The sequence below is a fragment of the Prinia subflava genome, chromosome 1 (genome assembly GCF_021018805.1).
Source record: "Prinia subflava isolate CZ2003 ecotype Zambia chromosome 1, Cam_Psub_1.2, whole genome shotgun sequence".
NCBI lineage: Eukaryota > Metazoa > Chordata > Aves > Passeriformes > Cisticolidae > Prinia > Prinia subflava.
Window position 1 is genome coordinate 35,248,032 of NC_086247.1, and position 24,342 is coordinate 35,272,373.

At 39.8% G+C, this 24,342-nt stretch overlaps 1 protein-coding gene and 1 non-coding gene across 4 annotated transcripts; both read right to left on the reverse strand.

Moving 5' to 3' along the window:
- MTFR1 (mitochondrial fission regulator 1) lies at positions 1–24,282 on the reverse strand. Of its 3 annotated transcripts, none has more exons than XM_063393238.1 (8): positions 24,139–24,282; positions 17,594–17,736; positions 14,179–14,277; positions 8,873–8,991; positions 5,513–5,754; positions 3,502–3,757; positions 3,232–3,400; positions 1–1,620 (listed from the first exon to the last, which is right to left on the reverse strand). In XM_063393238.1, the coding sequence occupies exons 2-8, from the start codon at positions 17,657–17,659 to the stop codon at positions 1,561–1,563; spliced, it is 1,011 nt and encodes a 336-aa protein (XP_063249308.1). In that variant the 5' UTR covers positions 17,660–17,736; positions 24,139–24,282; the 3' UTR covers positions 1–1,560. The 3 variants fall into 3 exon arrangements, with proteins under 3 accessions (XP_063249308.1, XP_063249318.1, XP_063249328.1); XM_063393248.1 differs by having other exon boundaries at positions 24,171–24,279; XM_063393258.1 differs by lacking the exon at positions 24,139–24,282 and adding an exon at positions 21,032–21,052.
- TRNAV-AAC (transfer RNA valine (anticodon AAC)) lies at positions 11,617–11,689 on the reverse strand. The gene has a single exon. It is a non-coding gene; the product is annotated as a tRNA-Val (tRNA).
- Positions 24,283–24,342: the final 60 nt, after the last annotated feature.

Here is a 24,342-nt window from a genome sequence, read left to right on the forward strand (position 1 = left end):
TTTATTTTATCTGCTTTTAATTTTATATAGTGGCAATAGAGCATAAAATACAAAATTTAAAACCAAAGTTAACTTTCACAAAGTAGTTTTAAAGGCACTTAAAAGAACTGAAGGATTGAATGACCAATCAGTAGGACTGACGGCAGAGCACTTTGGAAGGAACTTACATTGTGTGCATTAACACCATTTCAAGCTCCACACCAGAAAACAAAGCTCCTCCGTGTACAACCTACATTCCAGTTCTAAGCAGCAAAGCTTCCCCATCTTCAGTAACCTTGTCAGAGCCAGTCATCTGTCTTTAATAAAGAGGCGCTGCTTTGTCTTTTCCTAGGAAACAGAAGCTCCCAGAGGCAGTTGTCCCAGTAGCCAGGATCACCTCAGAGCACCAAAGATACCCAGGCTCAGCTTTTTCAGCGCTCATCCATGGCTGGAGCAAACCAGGCTTTGTTTCAGTGTGCACCTCACCTGCAGCTCTTGGTTCCTGACAGCTTTTTTCACCCTGACTCGTACTTCCAGCTTGAGCCTTTCTCCACCTTGGCTGGAGACATGAGCTCAGGAAAGAGCTGCTGCATCAAGGCCCACAAGGGCTTCACCTGGAATGGGTTATGGGCCACAGCTGATCCCATCTCCTCCCTGCAAACAGGGCCACGAGGGCTTGTGCAAACCCATGGGCCACGAATGTGCCCAGGGAGCCCAGCTGGGGAGAAGGTGTCCATGAGCATCTCCTAGAGCAGCAGACGCTCTGCTTTTGGCAACTCGCAGCCCACGGTACTTTGTACCTTGGTTTTCTTATCTGCACCACTTTATGCTAATTAACACATACTCTTTATTACTTAGTCTGCTGCTATCCACTGACTATTTCAAATTCCCTTGACTGCCTGTTGACAGGAGCTCCCACAGCATGATTTTACTCTTTATAATGGCCACAGGATGATGATACAGGCAGGTTTTACTCTCTTACCCTTGCAAGCTCAGGTGAAACAAACAAAAAGACCCTGCACAAAAATGTACTATGTAAAATCTAGGTGACCTTTGCAGCAGGTTCATGTTTTCACTTTGTTTCAGTAAGAAGCAGAGTGCCTCCAGGTTTTCTTTGGGCTAAAAATTTGCTACAGTTAAGTTTAAAAGAGAGACTTCAACATGAAGATTTCAATATCAAATTACACACTGTAGTGCAAATTACAGGTAGAGCTCACATAAAACTGGTATTAACTTAAGGGTGTATCACCATCATTAATAACATGTACACAAATTTTTAAGCTTGTCAGTTATGCACAAAAAATGCTGTATATATAACTTAGTGTTATTAAACTAAACCCATCACATAAATCTGAGTGGAAAGCCAGGCTTAAATACAAAATTAATACCTGAGTATAATGGTCCAATTTATTCCCCTTGATAAATCACATACACACAAACATGTTTAGTGCCTCATTTCTAAAGTTCACATTAGGTCTTTCTGTGCTGTAAGAAAGAGACCGCTCAGTACTAGTGCTATTTGCAACATGAAATATTTTATACAAAGCAGCTTAACAGTCTTTTGCAGAATAATCTTTAACACTAGGATTTTTCAATCAAAGTCTTCATTTTTCCTGTAGACTTCAGCATGTGTGGTCCAAACTGGAAAGAAAACCAGAAACATGTTCAGATTGCTATCACCAGAACCCTTGTTGAACTACTCTCTATCCAAGCAGTAAAAGCAGAACTTGGGCAGAAATAATTTCCTTTATCACCCTGCTTCTCTGCACGTGGATGTGACAAAGTAAAGGGAAACCTGTGTTAGCACCAGCTGAAATTGCTCAGAGAGGGAGCAGTGAGCTACTGGGGCAGGGCTGGGGGCAGTTTGGTTAACACAGTAAAATAAGGAGACACACACAGTGATCAGTGCACCCTGACAAACAACTGCCCCAGCAGCACTTTAACCGTGCTTCTGGTCTTACTCTACCCTACCCAGAAAGGACTTTCTGTCTAAGTCTTTTCCAAAGCTGTCAAAGACACCATATGAGTCTGAATGAAATTAGGTACTGGTAAATAACTGAAGGACAGATTTTATTAGCTCATTATAGATCAACATTCCACTATTTAAGGAAAACCTTCAATTTTCTAAACTCTTGTGGACTTGATGATCCTTTACCTCAAAGGTAGACTGTCAATTTCGAAACTAGAAAATCATGAAAAAACTGTGTGTGAATAAACATTGCCAACTCATGTTCTTCTTCTTAATGCACCAGAGATGCTGAGGAAATGTGATTTATTCTTAGGAAACATCCAGCCTTTTAGTTGAGAAGAACAGCCTGAACATTACAGAAATAAACCAGTGGAGGCCAAAAGGCAAGGAAGTCAACATTAATTAGCTGAAGTACTCAAAAGTCCTGAGTTTTTTGGCATGCAAATGTTATTTTTCTTAAATCTTAATTCAGAGCAGAGCCAGTTTTTGGACTTTTATGTGCATTTTTTCAATCACACAAACGAAAAAAGCCTCTCTTTACTCTTCCTCTGATTCCACACAAGGCTTGAAGGACTACTGACAAACAGAACTGATCTATACCAGGCTGGTTTTTAGGTGTACATTGATAGAGACTTGTATTTTAAATGTTCACTGCTTAAAAACCAAATTCAAATCCATCTGAAATAAACTAGAAGCCATTAATAACTTGGAGTGCCAGGAGATGGACTTCAAATACAATTTCATTTTAACATTCTCACACTATAAAGAAACTACTTTCATATACTCAGCATTTCCAATTATTAGAAGAAACTCTCTAGAACAAGGAATTGAGATCCAGCAGGCATTCTGAACAATTTCTTTTCCAGATTCCTAGGAATGTCTGGTATGTTTCAGGTTCTTGCTTCCAACCTTCACCTGCACCAGCTGAATGGTTCAGGTTGGTAGTAACAGGCAAACTCAGTTCAGACTGGATTCGATGTGAACCCTTAGCAATGGTTTTCTCAATACCAGATGCTTGTGGCAACAGAAAAGATTTTTGTTTTAAAAAATAACAAAACTGTAACAGGACTTTTTAAAGTTAGGGCCAAGACAGTACACAATCCTAAAACTTGCCACTAAAAACATATGATTGCCAAAAGTCCTGGCATAGCAGCATTACTTCACAGATTTTGTGAACAGAGATGCTAACTTGTGTAACATCTATATATGTTAGTAGAAAGACATAGGTTGGGTTGCACAACTGTAATTTAGTCCAAGGATGTGGTCAGAATCCCAATACTCACCAGCACTACCTCAGTCTGTGTCTTTGGTTCAGCCTTTGGAATCCCTTTTTCTGTTTCGCCTTGGCTATCATTTCGGTATCGATAAGCAAATTTCTTTTTGAGAGCTTCTGCTATTAATGTTGCAGGATCTGCAGGCTGGGACACCTTAGATTTTGTACCTTCTGAGGATCTAGAAAAGAAACTGGCATCAGCACATGTCTCACCCTGAAACAGTTTTGAGCCATAAAAACAAATCATTACTGCCAGCCTTGGTGCATTGACACTTATTACCTTTTCACCGAGCGTAGCTTCACGCTGTTCATGTCTTTGAGGATTTCTAGCATGTTTGGGACTTCAGGTTTCTTTGGCCCGTTTTCCACCACGTTCTGGCCAGCGTTCATTTTTTTGTTTTTCCTCTCTTTAATGAGATCAATTGCAGACTTATTCTGATCCAGACCTGAAGAAGGGGGTGGAGGCAGAGGAGGAGGAGGTGGTGGTGGTGGAGGTGGAACAGGGACAGCAGCTGAAGCAAGTGGACTTGACCCAACTACAAATAAAACATGCATTAGCAGTCAGGTCACTTGTAACTCCCCTTCACATGTCACAAATGCTCAGGTAAGAAAATCACTGTAGCAACTTCAATTGCATCCTCTCTGCCACCTTTAGATTGTGATGTAACTTCTTCATTCCTAAACCACCTAAGCAGACTCAGCTCAAAAGCCACATGAAAATCTTTCTTGGAAAGTTTGAAGCCTCCTTTGAAATTCTAGTTCTAATTCGAGGTGCATTGGGGTGCACTGGCCACGACATTTTTTAGTTATGTTCTGCCTCTAATGTTACCAGGATTTCTCTTTCTTCTTCGAGGCAGCTACCGAGCTGGAAGGCACAGCCTGCCACAGGAGCAGTGTTTCTTTGTACTTATCATGGCAAATAAGAAATTACCATGCAAGATTTTTAAATGTGAATTTCAGAGCTCAAACAGTGCTTAAATTGAAGCTTATTCTAGCTGTATGAGGCTGAGGATCTTTAGGCCAGTTACTCAGCTGTCTCTCCTCATAGGATTCTCACAATAATCCTGAGTTCCATGTATACTTTAGGTAAAAGTAAGTGTAATAAATATAGCATCAGTGATAACCTGACAAATAAATGAAGAAACTTCTGTTTAACTGCACCTTTAAAAAACGAGAAAAATCAGATCAAACCGGAGTTTTGAAGCTTGGAGTATAAAGTCTGTAAAGATATTTACACAAATAAAACAGAGGAGTCTACTCCGTGTACCTGACGGAAAACAACACAGCGTCATTACCACGTTCTACCAGAAGAGGGAGGTAAAGATGATAAAATAAAATTTTATTTCCCTAATATAAATAGAGGTAAAGGGAAAAAATTAAAAGTAAGTTTATAGTTATTTCACATGTCACCCCGGCTCCCCCCATAATTAAAATTCAAGAGTGAAACTAGGTGATCCTTAAAACTATTTCACAGTTTTGAATATGAGCAGGTCAGGAAAAATAAAATAACTGCTATCAGTTAACAGCTAAAGGAGCATCTGAAAAATCAGAATATGATTTTATACACAAACATAGGCAAAGCTGTACTTGTTATGTGACCTTAGGAAAGAGTGACAACCAAATGCCTGTCATCTGCTGCCGACAAGGGCCCTCTCCTGCTAATCTTTGAAGACTTAAAACTGAAAGGAGTCAGAGGTGATGGAAAGAGGAGAAAGAAATTCAGGAAAAGAATTATTCTGTTTACTACCAGAAACAGTGCACCACTTTTGGTTCCATATGGACAATGTGTCTGGTCCCAGAGACGATTGCAGTAAACAATTAATTGCCTTTTCTGTTACTTGAGATGTATATTACATATTCCAAAAGCATAATTAGCATCTTGTATGAATACTTAATGATATCAGAGAGCCTATTTCCTTACTGAATAGAAAGACTTCGGTGTCAGTAATTAAGTTACATTCTTTTAGTTTGGTTTAAGCCATCATGTTTATCATGAGCTTTGCTCTGAAAGCTGTTTAATACTTCTTTACTCATTCACAGATTCAGAACTCTGGCAGATTTACAGACAAACATGAAGACTTTAGGAATACTACAAAATACAGAAAATCTGGCAAGTCACTTGTCTTCACGACCTATTCTGTACCCCTTGATTATTGTGCCAAACTAGCCAAAACAATATGGAGAAGTGCTTGGTGTTGCAGTATCTTGCAAAAAAGAATTAGCACAGTATTAATTCTAAAAGGGACACATTCATGAAGTAATTTTTGCTAGGAGTACAGCAGATTAAGTACCTGTTGTCAAGTTCTGCTGTTCTTGCAAGGTCACAATTTTGGCTATCTGTGCTCTCAAAGAGGCCAGTTCGTTTTCCAGGGCACTGATCTTCTGCAGCGCCTCCTCGTTTGCCATCGCGGCGCTCCTGGGCGCCGCCTCCTCTCCGGACGCGCTCTGCAGGGCCGTTTGTCTGTGCGGGGACCTCCTGGAATGAAGCGCTTCGCCTGCAGGAGGCTGCGCTGTCTTTGACCGAACTTCTGCCCTGTAACAAAAATGTCACAACCTATTTTAAAGGCTTTGAAATAGACAAAAGCTAAACCAACGTTACTTACAAATCAGGGGTACAAGTTGAAGATCTGACTTCAGAATTGTTTTTATACAAATCACTTTCTTTAAGACCTCAAATAGTTAAAGGTAAATTAGAGCTTCACATCCTCTCCATTTGCATCATGAGCTGTGTTTTTCTTTTCCCCCAGACAGTGTTTTGTAGAATCCTTGGTTTCAGCAAAAATGGGAATACATTTCCCCTTATCCCAATCTATTTCTTTCCCTCAAAGCTATTGTATATTTGATTTGAATTAAGATTTTTCTTCCCTTAAATGCTACCATTTTTCCCCATGGGCAGCAAATAGCCATTCGCACTTGATTCCTCTAAAAAGGAAGAGACTCTTAGTTCCACAGGATATTTTTTTAGTACCGTTTGGATTTATGAATTTTTTTTTTAAGTTTTCCAATTTTAGCAGCACTAGTAAATATGGAATACATGAAACAGCTTAGTGATGCAGGGACTGCTTGTCAGTTGATGGGAAAGGGTCTTATACCTAGTTTTCTAAAACAATAATCAGAACTACAGAGAATACAATTTCATAGTTTTAAAGAGTCCGTGACGTTCCCTCTGCCTTTCACAAGAAAATGCAACTGTTGCCTTCCTTTAATATCCACCAAAGCTCAAGGCATGTTAAACGCTGAGGCATTATTGAGCATCTGCTCAAACAAGTCCAGTAAGCCCCTACAGAGACACCAGCCTTTAAAAACCGTTTATCTCAAGAATCTGAGGCATCTGATCACCCTAAAGATGTCCCTGCTCATTGCAGGGGGCTTGTACTAGATGGCTTTTAAAGGTCCTTTCCAATGGGAGCTGTTCTATGATTCTGTAAGTAGAATTGATAAAGATTGATGACAACAAATTATCATAAACTTTAAAACACAAAATGTGCCCACATACTTAACTCCTCAATCCTCCTTAACGTCAATCCCCTAACTTCTCAGGCATGCCATGATTCCATTGTTTATTTAAACAGGAGAGAGATAATAAGGGCTAGTAACAGGACTTTTTGAAGTGGGTAGAATGGCTCCAGGCTAACTCAGCCCAAGTGCCCCATCACTGTGGGTGTGTGGATTAAGCTACTGTGGGTGCTCACCATGTTAGGTGTGGAGTTGTGCTAGACCCAAAGCAAGACCCAAGATTTAAGGCTGGAACAAGCCCTGTGCTCTGACTACATCAAACCAGGATTAGATACACATTTAAGTCTTTTAGGACACTGACAAAAACCATCAACACAACTTGCAGAAATTTGATCAAGGAGAATTGAATATTTTATCATGGATGACGAAATTTAGATGTTATCTAGACAGGAACAGAGAGTAACTAACGGTGAGAACACGATACCTCCTATAGCAGCCACCTCCCTGCTCTCCCTAAGTAAGGTGGAAGGAGCCGGCAGTCACTCCTAAAAAACCTGCCATCCAGAAACTCTTTAAAGGAGCAGAAAGATCTAAATAACAAAGAGTATTTTCTGCTCAGAGCAGTAATAACAGTTTTAAGGAGATGTCTTGATTGGAATCTAACACTACAGGAAAATATTATGCCTGAGTTGTCACTACTGCTCTGACGATGGGTAGAGGAAAAATGATTTGTCATTTAGTTGCTTCCTCTCTAAAACCATTCACAGAAAAAAAATCTATGTCTGCAAGACTGTTTACTAAATTTTACAGTGGATAAATATTTAACAGTAACACCTATGTGATCCTGTCGAAACAGAGAATTTCAAACGCCTGGAAAACACCTAATGCCTACCAGCTCCACTACTAATAATGCGCAGAGACGTAATAAACAGTGCACACTGAAATACTCATATTTGCTAAGTAATTCACTTCCTGTGCTCCTTCATAAGCTGTTTGCCTTAAGGTCACTATGGATCTGCAGGATTATTTTAGTTCCATCCCACATCCATCTGTCCCTGCTCCCCCCTTCCCATGCACACGTTTCAGCAAATATGCAGTCCTACGTCTTTTGTAATAGGTTCTTTGAAGCACCAAAGAGCCATCCCCCCTGTTGTCTCCATTAAATGTAATGGCTTTACAGTTCAATCCTTAAATACTTCTGTGCAAACAAAAGTAGTATCGGACAGTTAATTTCCTTTGTATCAGACTTCAGTGTTTCCCAAGCAAGTGCTGGTTTCTGTGACTCCCCTCCGAGTTTGTGAAACTAACGTGGCAGTGCCAGAATGTTTGTTATGCAAAGCTTCACCGCAGCAAGTCATGTTGGAGGGCATCTAGGGCATTACTAACCTATTTTATGATTTCAAATTAAGAACAGTATCCTTCTGTAATCTCTGAAGCCAACAACCTGTGCCCTTCTCGGACAGGTTAGCTTGTTTAGAAGAAAAGCCTCCTCTGTACCACAGAACTGTATGTTTGTTTCTGGATAGCCTGAGCAGCAACCTGAGTGGGATGGAAGAGAGACCTTCATCCCTTCAAACTGTTTCACACAGTGATAGTGCTGTGCAGAACCCGTGGTCCTACACAACAGCACCCATCCCATCATTCTGGACACAGGTGCTCACAGGCTTCCCTGCCAGTTTTTGTTACGAAGATTAAAGATGTGAAACACAAACCACGATTTTTTCATTGTACTCAGCAGACTGTGGAGCCTTAACCGCAAAAGTAAAAACAACGTGCCAATTATTGGAATGCCAGAATGACCATTGCTGCTAATGAGGAAGCTGTACAGTTCACTGCCCCATGGTAATGACAATCTCAGGAGAACTGGAGAATCGCTGTTAGCAATTCTGCCATAGCACGGCAGACATTTTCACTGCTTGAAGCTATTGCGTGCACTTCTTTGCAATACATAAATAAATAAAATCCAGAGCCTTCCTTGTATAATGCCAATCTCCCGAATGTTTTTCAGCAAGTCTTGGCTTCATAACCCTATTAGTCTAACCTCTACTACTTCTTTTCCAGACCCTACCTCTGACTCTTCTCTCAGCATTCAAGTGCTCTCTGTTAATTGCAATGCACAGTAGATTCTCACTGGAGACAGGTGAGGTTTCTTCCTCTCAGTTCAGAAGTTCAGAGAGAAGATTCCAGAAACATACCTGAGCCTTGTAGAGGCTTCACCTTCCTCTTCAGCAATCCATCCCACATCAGCAAAGGAGGCCACTGCATCTTCTCTGAGTTGAGCAGGGCTGTTTCCTTCCGTGACATGAGAAATCAGCTAAATTTTAAAGGCAAAATTGGAGGTTTTAGAGTCAATACTCTCAGCCCAAGTTACATTTATGTTACCCAATACTTCTGCTGAGGCTACATGTAACTATTAACACACACATGCACAAAACACATCTATAGACTTGAAATACTTATTTCTGGCCTGTGCTCAGTCCAGAACCATTTCACTGACTACAAACTATTCAATCCGTTCTGCAGAACACTTTGCAGAAGTTCATGGCTAGCTACATACACCATCACATGATGCTAATGAGCACTAAAAATCCAATGTAAATTGTTACCTTTAAACAAACATCAACATTCTCACACAGTTTTCTATACCAACTCAAATAGTATGTTATAAAATTATAATTATGACAGTAGTTAAAAAAGACATTAAGGCTACCAATACTTCTTAAGTATTTTGCTCTGATTTATTATTATTTTCAAGTGAAATTCTGCCAAAGTTTCCCTTTCCCTACAACTTCTGAATTTCTGTACAAGAAGTGTGTACATTGCACAGGAGAAAAAGCGAACAAGCAAAGCAACCCCCAAACCAGGCAGAAAGCCAATTCCACCAGCTCAATAATCACAAAGACTTTGAGTGAGAGGTAGGATGCAATCATAACATTATACATTACGTGCTCACAATCTTATTTACAACATGCCAAACAAATGGACCATTTTCCAGCATGGTTCTGGCCATTAGGTTTACAGCTGTTTGAAGCCAAAGGTGAGCAAAGCTTCAGAGACTGGAACCTTTCTTCAATTTCCAGTTAAGTGACCTGAATGGTGATTTGAAAATTTGTTTGGACCATCAATACTTGCTCCATAGTCACAGCTCCACAAAATGGTTTCAAATCTATTTTGAAATACTGGCTGCTTCCCCAGGTCAGACAAGGGCACATGTTCAGAGTCACTGGACTCCTGAGCAGCCTGGGCTCAGTATCTCAGCAGATAAAAGCTACTGAAACAACTTTCAATAATTTGCTCTGCTCAGTCTTCACCTTGAGTTCTGTATCTCCAATACATATATGCCCCAGCTTTTGCTTGTATTCCATCGAATCACAGAATGGTTAAGGTGGGAAAAGCCCTCTAAGATCACTGAGTCCAACTCTACGAACAAACCCACAGCCAAATCTGCACGTTGTTGCAGCTGTCCAAGTGGCCAGCAGTGGCCAAGGAGCTGGGAATACTGACAGAGATGGTTGCAGTAGGTGCCAGTCTGGGAGGACAGTCTGCATAAAGCCCATTAGCACTTAGGTCAGTTTTCAAGGCAACCCCCCTCTGTAAGAGCAAACTGCTATGAAATGTTAGCATTAATCTGAATTTGTAGAGGACTTAGCACAGTAGGACTGCAGCCTGGATGAGGTGAAACCATTTCAGAAGAACATCCACACATATTTTAGTAGTACCCTCTGATACAGAAGTCTCAGGAAGAGAGAAGTTGCGGGCTTGGGGCTAGTTTTTTTCACCGGGAGTTGTTGCAAACAGCCTTAGAAATTGAGATTAGTTGCCTTCACCTCACACTCTCACTTGTATGAGAGTCTTTATCACAGCTCCCAGGAGTGTGTATTGGCACTATCAGATCATTTGGAAACAACAGGGTTTTTTCCAGGTAGCATCAGCACAGATGGTAATATGTTTATCACATTAACAGTTGTGCCTAATACCATTACAGTCTGCCTCTCTTTAAAGCAGTCTAGAGAATACTATATTGCATGTTAGGATTTTTGCTATTTGAGATTTCCTTGGCATTTTCCTTTTTAAAAATGAATAGAAATTTTCAGGATCACAGCATTTGTATTAATGTTAATGGCAACTTAAAAAATCTGTAATACATTAGCCATTTCTTGCAGGTGGTACAGATTTTACTAGCAGTAATATTACCATTAAAAAATTGAAGCCACTTTTAAATAAAGGCACTACACATACTTGAATCAAAAATAATTTTCTAAATCAACAGTAAGGAATATATTTATCACTGCCAGAATTCCTGCACCATGAGATAAATAACTTGTAATCCAAGATTTAGTAGTAAGCCTTCTGTTATATTGTGATACAAGTTTCTTATTAATTTTGATTCGTATTTATATGTAAACAGAATCTGCTTGTTACCCCATATACAGATGTTTCTTTTCTCTATCCCTAAAAACAACAGAGCCTTCCTCAGCAGTGGAATTTGAATTTCAAGTTAATGCAAGATTTTTACTTTAATTTAAAGGTGAAAAGCCAATATCCATCTCTCAAAACCTTCACCCGCCTGTGAACACCTCTGTGACTACCCTATTCCTCCAGGCAATCCCAGCAGAAAAAACACCTGAACAACTGCCAAAATGGAGAGCAGAGTACTGAAAACAGAGGCGCAGTTCCACTGGAGGGCAGGAACTGAACTAATCAGTGCCGCAGCCTGCTTTTCTTTCTCTGGGTCTGTGCAGCTGCTTCCCCCACTTCCTCCTTCCCAGGCTTTTGCCTGTCTTAGCGCGCAGGGACGCTGCACGCAGACACGGCTGAGGGACCATCACGCGTTTCTGCAGCCGGCACGCACCGCGCTGCTCCGGCACCTCGAGCGGGAAGGGACATAAAGAACCACCGAGTCCAACTCCCGAGCAAAGAAAAGAGTCAGCCTCGCCAGTGTTTCCGCCCGGTTTCGAACCGGGGACCTTTCGCGTGTTAGGCGAACGTGATAACCACTACACTACGGAAACGCCGCTCCGCAGTACGGCAGGGCAGCTGCCCTGCTCTTTTGTTCGCTCCACAAAGTGCGAAGCACAGCAGATATTTTTATACACTGGAGGACAGAATAAAAAACTGTTGTTTCAAATTACTAATACAGTTATGTATTAAATATGAGGAAACACTCCAAGTAAGACAAACTTGCTGTGATTTTTTCAAATTAGCCCACTAAATTCAGATGTTTGTTACATGCACACCAATTTATTAGGAGACTTCTACCAAGTTATCAGGTATCTATCAGACAGACAGGAGAAGCATGGAACTAAAACACAGATGCTGTAACTGAGGGATGAAATCTTGAGAGACACAACTCCAGGTTTGGTTGAATGTACCTAGGCTATACTGGTAAGTTTAATTTTATTTTCTCCTAAGGACTACATATAAATCTAAAAAATATGACATTCAAAGATTTATGTGAACTGTTTTCATTTGTTCGTGCCATATAGATTTCATAAAGTACATAAGCTCTGCTCTACATTACTGAATATGTAAGCAGCATTTTACTATTTAGCAGTTAATTTAAATGTTGACTATGGCAAGATCCAGAGTTAGTAGACGTCAAACATCAAAATGTTTGGCTGCTATTCTTTTTTCAGACTAGTTGAACAAGAGCATGCTAGAAGGTAAGTATGAGCAATACAGAGATATTCTTTCAATGAATCTCATCCATTTATCAAAAGGAAAATGCAGATCTGTGGAAAGCCTCTGGGGTTACAAACACTGATTATATCCATGCACCCTCAGACGATGCAAGTAAGATTCAATCCATTTTTTTTAAATAGAGTGACTTACAGCAAGGTTCAGTTCATGGTCCTTTCATAATAGAGCTAAAGCTGGCAAGAAAGAAAGAGGAAGAGACAGCTATAGGAAAGCATCAGTTTCAACATCATGAAAACCATCGAGATCAGTATTGAACTTCACAATAGAATCTTAGTGCTGAGATAAAGACACAAAAAACAGATGTTAGCATCAGAATGAAAATGTTCAGCAGTTTATATATTAAAATAGTTTAGAGTCTGCACAAACCATATAAATTTTAATGTGTTTCAAAGCTCAAATTTTGAAATTCCTATTTCTAATTCAATCAACTCTCACAACTGTACTACTGTTTCCAGGATCCTTGCCTTTCATCTCATAGAAGGTGAATGCTTATACTTGTACACACAAAACTGAACGAATGACTCCTTAAGAGGACGGAAAGGCAAATATTACATTTATTTTAACAGAATCGAGACCAAAACATATTTATGTACTTATTTATTTGCTTGCTTAAACACTAAAAATAATCAGGAACCGATTCCACACATATATCTTACCATTCTTTGCAAAGACATAAAGCAGAAATGTCTTATTTTATGTACCATATTAAGAGAAGTCACTATTAGGCTAACTGCAAACGAGCATCATCTTCCCTTTTACGGCCTTTACAACACAGAAAATCAGACACCATAGGAGGTCTTCACTACCTTTTAAATCTGAGGCACATGGAGCCTTCTTGCTGGCAAAACACCTACTAATTATATACTAGAAAGTTTAACCCAGCATGCCATTTATTGTCCTCCCCTGCACAAAACCCCACATCCCTTTATCTTCTTTTTCAGCAAGCCACTAGGAATGCGAGATGGCTGCCCCCAGCTTTTTCAATGTAATTTTTTAAGAGAGGCAAAATGTTAGCATGGCTTATACTATCACACCAATAAGGCTTCTATGGTAATCTGAACTATCTGGTTTTGCTACTGTAACTTCAAGTCTAAATATTGTTCATATATTTCACTTATGATAAAGAAATTAATTTAAACATTAAAAAATCTAGCAGTGTGGAAATTACTTTATCTTAGTGTGGCAGCTGATTCCCTCCATTCATCTTTACACTCCCCGCCCTTGCTCAGCCCACGAAACATTTCTCTCTCAGTCTGAATTTCAAACACTAAATTTCTCCAATTCTATACCCACTCTCTACCCCTAACACCAGAGTTGATGAGATTATGTGTAACAGCTTCCACTTTCCCATCTGTTCCTGAAAGACTCATTATAGAAAGGTTTGCTCTTCCTGAAGCTTTTACGATTGCTCTTTACCCCACCCTTTCACCTACACAGTGCTAGCCTTGTATTTTTAACAAAAGCAAACAGGGACTCATGTTGTCTTGTTACTAATTTTTTGATTTCTGATAAAGTCGTTTATTCTCCCAAGTATTTTTAATACTGTTCATCTTTGCATGCCTCTTAAGCCTAGCTTATAAGCACTGTTTATATAAATAAGTTTCATCTTTCTCTTTTATGAATACTTTTTTTTTCAACTCTCTTATTTGGAAAAAATCTGAACTGGAAGCAGAGAGAACTAAGTAGGTTAATTCTCCTGTATCAAGTTTATCATATTTTACTTTTACAAACCTTCTAGCCATGAGCAAATGCATTTATCAGTATAGAGAAACACGGATTCTAAACTGTTGAGAACACCTACCTGAAAGTGAACTCTCGGACACTGTATTAGAGAGAGGTTAGTACCAATTTTTCTTACAATACTTCGAGATGAACCATAAGGCTTGCTTGACCAAAGCACCTGCACAGGAAAAATAAAGAAGCCAGCTGTTAAAGAACTGGTTTTTGTATCCACTGTGATAGTTCTTCCTTATTCTTCCATACCATGCTTTTGCTAAATGCATTTAGCAATTCCTTTCATGCTACAGTAGGATATGTTTATACACTGAATTCTGTCCCAGTGAACTCCTTACATTCTATCTCCAAACGGGCACAAAAACATTATACATCAGTACAATATAGCTAGGTCAAGGCCAAGACAGCCTTGGTATTAAGTTTAAAGCCAAAACAATAAATCAGATAACGCAGAAGACTTCAGGAGCTGAAAGTATCTTCAAAACCACAATATGTGAATTTTCAAGACAATAAATATTTGAATTTTCAAGACAACAAATATTTGAATTTTCAAGACAACAAATATTTGAATTTTCAAGACAATGAAGAACCTACTTTCAGTCAGACACCTCTTTTTATAGGGTTTCAAGAAAAGCCACTCAATCATTGAAAATCCATAAAGTCGCATGATTCTTCATTTCTCAAAACATCGTTTTTCTTTTTTAATTAAGAGTTCTCCTAAAACAGGAATAGTGTCTACCATTCTTAATGCAAATAAGTATCAGCTACAATAAATATGAAAATATGACTGTGAAATTTAAAGCAAAGGAAAGTAAAAAGGAGAAAATAAGATGAATTTTTTGTAAGAAAGGACCTTTGTCCCCTGCCCCAAGACAGCAGATCCACCTACAGAAAACTGCCCATAGCAGCTCAGCACACCAGGCTTCATTACAACTCTTTCTACTGCAGTTTACGTCTCCTCTATGTTGTTTCGACAGGGATTAAATTTGCTTCTTCTTGTTGTATTTAGTATTTACAACAGCCTTATGAAAGGAAATAAAATGGGAGTTTAATCCTAGGAGAATACTATGAAATGAGCCTGAACAGAAGCAAATGCCCCGGAGTAAAGTAGGAAAGATTTCAGCACAAGCAAAGGCAACAAAAACAATGCAAACAAGAAAAAGAATGAGGAGACTCTAACACAGGGTATATTGTTAGAAAACAGTAAGACCATTGTATAGAAATTTTAAAAACTTGGCCAGTGTTTAATTATGGCTGTAAATATGAATTTACTAGTCAGACCTTAGTTTTTAAAAGATTATAGCTTCAAGCAAACTTGATATCCTGGTAGAAGATTGCCCAACAAAGAAAACAGGAAAAAATCCAGGCTATTCTGGATTGGCAATGGCAATATTGCCTGTACGATGACTACAGTGGTGCTGTGGGAATTGCGTAACACACAACTGAATATTTTGATATACTAAGCAAAATCTCGTAGGTGTTGAAGGTTCTATTGAAAAGGAAAGTTTACATTCCATACTATTGATCCCTGGATTATTTCACAAACTTGACACAAACATTTTGCCTATTTCTAATTTCTATCCTTCCTTCCTCTGGCTTTACTGAAATGTAAAAATTTTGACAAAATAAATGTGCACTGTACATTTATTTATGCTATATCCTCACAACAGAGCTGCAACTTTGCCATGAATCCACTCAGATCTATTTTTTCCCATTCTATAAAAAATACATTCTCTTGCTTAATACACTGCTAAGCTGAACACAAATTCTTTAATGCAGAGTAATCTATTGATGGCTGCCTCAACAAAGACCTCACATTTGTGCCTATCACCTTACTGTTTGTTTACATGTCTGAGCAAACAGCAGGTAGATCAGTGGCCTCCAAGAACAGGTCACCAACAAACAGCACCACAGTAATTCAATCTCATTATTCACAACTGATTCTGATTAAAGCAGAACTGCTGGCAAGAGACTCAAAGTGATGGGGCATTGTAACAAGTAACGCCAGTCAAAGGAAGGCTTAATTAGTTGCAGAAGTACTTCCACAACAGCAAGAGAGTCTAGACTACATACTCTGTCACCAACACAAGTGCAGTGCACTTTAAGCAAGCAGCAAAACTTGTTTAGATGTTGCTCAGACCGCAGACAAGTTGTTGACTAGAACTCAAAATTTGGTTTCCAAATGCCCCTGGGGCTCTTCAACAACAGTGGCTTGGTGCACCAAAACTCTGAATGACTCAGTTTTGGTTATGCAAGATATGCCAGGACATTCTTTTCACAAAACTGCATGCAAACCCCACCACAAAGGATGCAAGTAAAGCCAGCTCCCTGCTCAGATGAGATGAGGTCTCAGCACTGCTCTAACCAAGTTCACACAACTTCTTGTGGACTTGAAGCACTGGCTGAGCAAGTATGCAAAATGCTACTTAGTCATACACTCAGTGTTGATATTGCATCAGTGTTTTGCTGTTGTCCAGAACAGCTGACATTTGGAAATGTACCTGAATTATTTCAAGCTTCATACGAGTAGAGAATGGGGACAAAGAGATTAAAAACTCGTTCCTCTCCCTATTTAGGCTGAAATTGCTGAATTACCAGTGTCATAACGCAATGTATTCTTAATCTTCGAATTTTCAAAGTTACATGGAATCTCAGATCAAAATTCAAATAAAATCCTAAAATACAGATTCTTGTTGTCAATATTAATTTACACTGTATTAACAATTTGCTCTCCACAGATTCCCAAGACTGATAAAAGGTTCTACCACAATAACACTGACTAAATATTGCACATAGCTGTTAAGGATTTCCGCATTCTTAAAACACTAAAATATTTCAAAATCTTGCAGGGATTACTGCACTGAGGTCAACATTTGTATTCAAAATAGCTTTCTAAAGGTCTCAGTGACAAATGATGTGCAGCAGCTCTCTGTCTCTGTCTGCTAAGCATTCAAAGAAAACTCTCTATATAGTTCCTCCAAGAGGAGAGCTATGCATGCCTATTCCTCTGTTTAGCCAGTAAAGAACACAGCTGTACTCTCTCATGTACTGTTACCCCTCCACAAGAGGTAACTATAGCACAGAAGAGGTAAATGTAGCACAATTATAATCATCTCAGTTTAATGGGGCTTTTTGTATCTCCAAGGTAAGAACAAGAAATAAGATTATTTTTTTATCACTGTTAAAAATAAGATTAAATTGTCCTTCTGTTTCGAAACACACACGAAAGTCCAACATGAAAAGCAGTATTTACAAAGTAAACAGTTTATTAGAACCAGAAGGAACTGCACAGTACTTTTAACATGTTTATTACTCAATATTTCAGTGTCCTAGTCATAAACTTGGTGACTTTTCAGCAACGCAGAATCATTCCAGTACTGAGGATACCTCAAGTGCTCTTCTAGATAAGCACAAACTAAAAAACATGAAGTGCTTGCTACACCTTATTTTCTGAAAACATAAAGGAAGTTTGAAACACTTACTGATTCCATGTTCAATCCAATCTGTTCAAAAGCCATTCTAATTAAGCGCTTCAGCCAGCAAATCATCTGGACTGGAAAAGGCCTTTCCGAACTTGGATTTAAGCCTTCCAAACCTACACGGCTGCCAAGGTTCCATAGTAGTTCTGAAATGAGACACGTAAGAATTTTAGATGCATGTTGTGGAACAGATACAGAAGTAAACTGCTACAGTCAAAAAAACAAACTTCAGATACAAGACAGATGAAACCAAATCCTCACACTGCAAAGCAAAGGTGTTCAAAAGGCACCTACTTAATACAGGTAACAAAGACTTTTTAGTAGTGTCATGAGTTAGAAGGGAGCTAAGAAGTCATCCAATCCCAACCCTCCTGCTATGTGCAGGAACACCTTGCACTGGATCAGGTTGCACAGGGCCCTGTCCAGCCTGGCCATGAAAACTTCCAGGACTGGGGCATCCACAACTCTTTTGGGCAACCTGTTTGAGTGCATCAGCACCCTCATGGTGATACATATCTAATCCAAACCCATCCTCTCTCAGTCTAAAGCCACTGCCCCTTGTCCTGTCACTGCATGCCCTTGCAAAAAGTCCCTCTCCCACTCTCTTGTAGTCCCCTTCAGGTACTGGAAAGAAATCCAAGCTATTATAAAGTTAACAATTTAAAAGTTCGGGAAATGCCTGCTCACTTGAGGTTGGACAGATGATGGCGTTCAACAACTTTAAGTGAGCATCAAGCCCTATGGAATGCCTGCAGATGGGGATTAGCACTAAGATTGAAGTGCCATACTCATATCTAAAACTCATTTCTATGCAGGAACGGACTGCAGAAGGCTGATCACCTCTCTTGATTCACATTCTCTGACAGCTTTGTTGTTCCTTCCTTTTTCCTACAACTAAGGAGAAAGGAAACAGAAAAATGACTAATGCAGGAAAATTACACGAAATACTATAGATGTAGGACAAGAAAATAAGCAGTTTATAAAATTACACAGATTTCAAATTCTGTCGATTTATATACACTTCCATTCACTTGACTCAAGTTTTATTTTATGGTTTTATTGCTCCTCTAGTGAAAATAGTGTACTTTTTCTTTAACTGTGTTCTACACCAGTCATAACCTGGACACCACTGAGAAGTGTATGTCACCAAAACCAGGAAAGAAAGCCACAGATTTAGGTTTACATTTGTTTTGTGTAGCAGGCTGGAAACAACCCTCTGTTGATCCACCCTAGGCAATGTATTTGTAGTACTAACAACAGTGTTGCTGAGGCCAGTCTATATACAGACTGGGATGACTAAAGCAATCCAGCAGCAAGGAACTGGTACTTGGGAGATCTGGAAGTCAGGAGATGGAAAAGCTCTGCTGTTTGGAAGTGCCCACGAGCCCTACAGTTAAACCATCATTGTTTCCATTACAAGTATTTTTCAACAGCTTACAGTTCCTTAGTAATAACGAACCTCTTGTGGAAACTTGGCAGAAACAGTATCTTACAGTGATCTTTTTTTAGACAGGCTTGAAAACAGTTGATACTAGTTTCTCATCATCACAGGATTTTCTTTTGTTTGTGACTAAGCTCAGAAGAAAAACTATTAATTTACGCCAGGAGATTAGAATGAAAACTGCAACTGTTATAAGAAAAACAATAGGGAAGAATAATGGGCTAGGTACCAAACAGCCATGAATTCAAGCTACAGTTACTCCTAATGAATAAATAAGTCATGAACTTTTTATGGAATGCTGGAGAAGACTATTAGAGAAGCATTATCATCTACTTATCTATTATTCCTTTAGGCATCTGTTACTCTTCCCTTACAGAACCGACTGTATGGATCTTGGATCTCACTGGACCTGCTGTGTTCTTGAAACTGGAAGAACACAATGCCTCACATTGGATTTGGTATCATGTCTGGAACTGTAGCATGCAGTGACATAAAACAGAGAGGAATGCTCCTTTAAAAGGGGAAACCTGTTCCAAAGGTGTGATATACTCCACCTCATTCCAAAGTCCAGACTTATTCAACAAGCAGTGTGGAAATCAAAGGAAGAAAAACGAAAGCTGATCAAGACAAATTCAAACAAAAGAGAAAAAGGTAGAGTAGTGCTGAGCAACTGCTGGCTGGGAAAGGCAAGTGATAGGACTCAAAGGAATGAATGACTGTATCCTGATACACTGATGTTTCAGCCAGCTCTTATGTTCAGAAGAGGTCAGAGTCATGTTTTCTTCCAGGCAGAGAAGAAAATGTGTAATTTAGTTTCTGATCAAATGAGAAGCCTGTCTCTAACAACAGAGACAATTTGGACAGAAGTGAAATGTGAGTGTTAAAACTTCCTCCAAAGAAATCTGAGCCAAGTTTAGAAAGTTTCCATGAATTTAAGAAACTCCGTGGCTAAAAGGCAAATGAATAACACAAAAACTGACAAGACAACCAATTAAAAGCACAAAAACAGATGTAGAAAAAAAGTAGCACAACATGAGGATGACAGAACAGTACAAATACGAACCAGTAAGCTAAAAAAGGCAAGGGTTCCATCTGATAGGTATAAAATTGTCTGACACGTATTAGCAGTAAGAGACAAGAGAGACATGAAGTAACAGGAAAGAAAGCAGTGAGTGCTATGGATAGTCAGTATGCATTCAGTGTTCTCACTGTATGGATCCAAGAGCCATACAGTGCTATGGATAGTCAGTATGCATTCAGTGTTCTCACTGTATGGATCCAAGAGCCATACAGTGCTATGGATAGTCAGTATGCATTCAGTGTTCTCACCTGACAACGGCAGAGAAGACAGACTGGTGTTAGCATGGATCACAGACAATGCTGAAAAGTTATACGCATCCAGGACAACAGTATCTAAAGAATTTTGACTTCCAAAGCCCAGAAACTTTTCAAAGCAATTTCTGGAATACTGATAAATTATTTCAGAAACTTGTTCAATGTGATTCAAAAAGCCCAGGAATAAAAGGAGCATAATGACATAAAGCATTGGAAATAGTCCAAAACACTTCTCCAGCCCTAAAATATTAAAGTGACCCTTTATAATTCCAGGTTCCAAGACTCTGATGAATGAACACAGAAGAGCATTCATACAACAAAAAAAACTACTTCAGTAAAATGAATATTTATAGTTCATTTTGTAAGTCATTGTTTCCTCTGTAGCCTAAATACTTTAAGTACCTGAGACTGAGGTCATCAACGCCTTGCTCTTGTCAATGACCTGTCTGTTTTTGCAGAAGAAAGTGACTGAAATCTACTGTAAGAGCACAGAGTACCACCCAGTCCCTGGAATCGCTTCCTTAGCTTGTGGCACTAAGGAAAACCACCATGTTTGAACAACCTCCAGCTAATCTGTTACCTAAAAGAAAACTGCTTCTAAGTAAATCAGATGGATATTTTTACATGAGTTTACAGAATTATCTCCAGGCAAACTACATACTTACTCCTTCCAGACTGTGTTGCACTGTACCCTTCTTCACAAAACTCAGCTATTTCACAATTGGTTTATGTGCCAAGAACAGAGAGGGTTCATTCCAAAAGAAACTGCTGGACAGCAAGAATGAAAGCATTAGCAAATTTTTCTTTCATGCTCTGTATACATGTCACTTTCAGAAGCATGAGGTTAAATGTTTATTGCTTTTAGTAAAGAGAATAATACCTCTTTTAAAATATTGATCTTTGTCGTATTTATCCTCTGTCTCCTTGGTGCTACCTAAAAACAGTTTAATTCCCCCAAAAATTCCATAACTCAATTACTACAATGAAGAGCCCTGAGTGATAGAAATATTTGCCATAAAAGATTGTCCCTCTGCTCTGCCTCAGCAAAACTATTACAAGGATGAGCAGCAGTCACAGACAAGATTACGAGACATCCAAAGAGCAGTAACATAGAGAATTACATTTCACTGCATAAAGCATGAAGAGGTTGGAATTTCATGGGTTCATTTCAGTGAAACCCAGAAATTAACAATGCTGAAGAACTTTCTTACTGATACGGAAATATGGAGGAATTCCTTGGTTTAGAAATTAGGAGATCAACATTTCCAAGCCCCTGGAGCTTGTTTGCCCCTACTTTTCCCAACCACTTTTACTGGCTCTGTTCCATACTCTCATATCAAATATCAAGTCTACAAAGCTGAGAGGCAATACCACTTACAAATTACAAAAAGTTCATTAAATAAATATAAAAGCTCTGGAGTCTGTACACAGACACATAAGTCTGTACACATAACTTATGTACACATAATCCAGTAAATAAGAACAGAAGCCCTTTGCCAGGCTTTCTAGTGAGTTCTGCACATGAAAAATGAAAGAGAAATCAGATGCAACTGCATTCAAACTGAAATTATTCTGTGAGTTTTTGCAATGTTGTATTTATCCATTTTCCTTTCAGAGCATGAGATCTTGCTCTTTAAAAGAAATATGATACTTGTATTTTTTACTGAAGGTTTCTCTCATTCACTTAAGATCCATACGAGAATGGATCAAACACAAACATAAGAGAATGACTTAATGGGATTGATGGAGCAGATTAACCTTAACAAAGAATAAACAAAGGCACGAAATCTGAAAAATGAAAGGTGTAGTCTCTAAATTGAAAAGGCATAACATTTAGAAGTATGTAATTTTCAAAGAAGCATGGGTTCAAAGGAATATCAACCACATAAAAAAAATCAAATGCAAAAAGACCAGGCTCCTCCTTACTTTAGCAAGAACTAGGGCAAGCGTATCTCCTCAGTCTTTCAGACTGCCACATAACCCAAGTTCATCTAATAAAATGACATCCACAAGGAAACATTATGAAAAAAAAAGTAATAAGAGAAGATAAAGCAAAGAAAAAAGCATTATCGCAACAGCCAAATGGGCAGGAAGAATCTTCGGATAAAGGACCAGACTCTGTCCCAAAATGACATAGACCAGCTATAAGTAAATATGCACTTGGCAGAGGTCATATAGCCAGAAACAGATCTGTTTTTTGGTGTGGAAGCTACAAATAATGAAGCACCCTAACAGAAACATCTGTTTGGAAAGATATGAATAGAGAGATTAAAGTCAGTGAATACTACAGGGACAATCTAAACTAGTACTGGTATGAAATTTAAAGCAGGAATTGAAAATCATACATACTTGCAACAGAAGTTGCTAAAGCTCTTAAAAATATAGCCCCATCATATTTACCTGAACATGCAAAACCCTATTAATCAGATTTCATTCATGCTATCCTACCTTGCCAACTAAGAACAGAGGAAAAAAAATCCATGTTCCAGCACTAGTTTAATCAAAAGCTTTTTCTCAGCAATGATTATACCTGCACAGTGCACCATGATACCACTGAGAGGTAAATGAAAACCTTCAACACAGATCATACATCATACATACAGATCATAAGGTATTACATGATAGAGACAACCAAACACCTGCACTTCCCTGCCAGACAGACCTTCCCACCAGCTGCTGTGAATGTCAGTCTGTCTTTCTGCTACAGCTTTGAGAGACAGCAGCAGGTAAGTCTTACAAACAAAAGGTTTCTCTGAAAAAGAATTTAAAATGTCCAGCCAGATATCTCTCTGTGTAACAATGTCGAGTTCCTACACACAGCAATCATATTTTACCTAGTGACCCATACGAAGGACATTATTTCCATTCAGCAACAAGTAACCAGAACAGATATGTGCAGATAACTCAGCTGCCTCATTTTTATCACCTAGGGAAAAGCCAGTGGGGATCAGAAGCCATAATTCCTACTCATTTGATCTTTGTTAGTCCTGCCTTCACAAGAGCTGCAGAGCACTCTGAGGACAGCCTGTAAATATTAATGAAGTACTGCTGACGCTGTCAGGCAGAGATCAATGCACTACGATTGATTTCAGCATTCAGACTCTACTCACCCCCAATATTTGGAATTTCAACAGCTTGTTAAACAAAATGGAAACACGCATCCAGCAAGTTATTTATTTACGATCACTACAGAAGAACCTGAGCACGCCAGCAGTATCACTAAAGGTGCACAAAGCAAGCAGCGTAAGTTTACAGAAAAGAGAAATAGAACCACCATCCGCTTTAGGGCTCATTTTTCCTCTTTTACGCCAACTCTCTATTTTAAAGCCTCCTTAAAAAACTTCCCTCAAACTCGTCCATATTATCTCCACATGATCTTGTATTTACATTATTTCCCGTGATCTGTCACCTTCTCATTACAGCAGTTGTCCTGTTTGTTCCTGCTGTCCTGCAAGAACAAAACCTTCGGCCCACCACCCTGAGGCACTTCCACGGTCCTGCCCGGCACCTGCCCTGCCCGGGATAGGCCCGTGAAAGAGGACGGCCCTGCCCGGTGAGAGCGGGGCCGCCCCGAGCGGCCTGTATGTGGTTTCAGGCAAGCTTCCCCTCCCGCACCGCCCCTTGCCCGGGATCGGCCGCGCCAAGAGGGGCTGCCCAGGGGGAAGGAGCTGACCAGGGGGAAGGAGCTGGCCAGGGGGAAGGAGCTGGCCAGGGGGAAAGGGAGAACCGCGGACCGCCGCCGCCGCCGCCCCCATCCCCCGCCTCGCCTCACCCGCCGCCGCCGCGGCCGCCGCGTTGCCTCACCCGCTGCCCGCGCGGCCGCTCGCGACCCTGCCCCGGCAGCCAATCCGCGATGGGCTCGGCGCCGCCCCGGCCAATGGCAGCCCGGCGGCGGGCGCGGGAGGCGGGACGTGGCGCGAGCTGCGGGGGCGAGGCGCTACCCGGCAGGCGCCGAGCCGGCAGGGGCGGGGGCGCC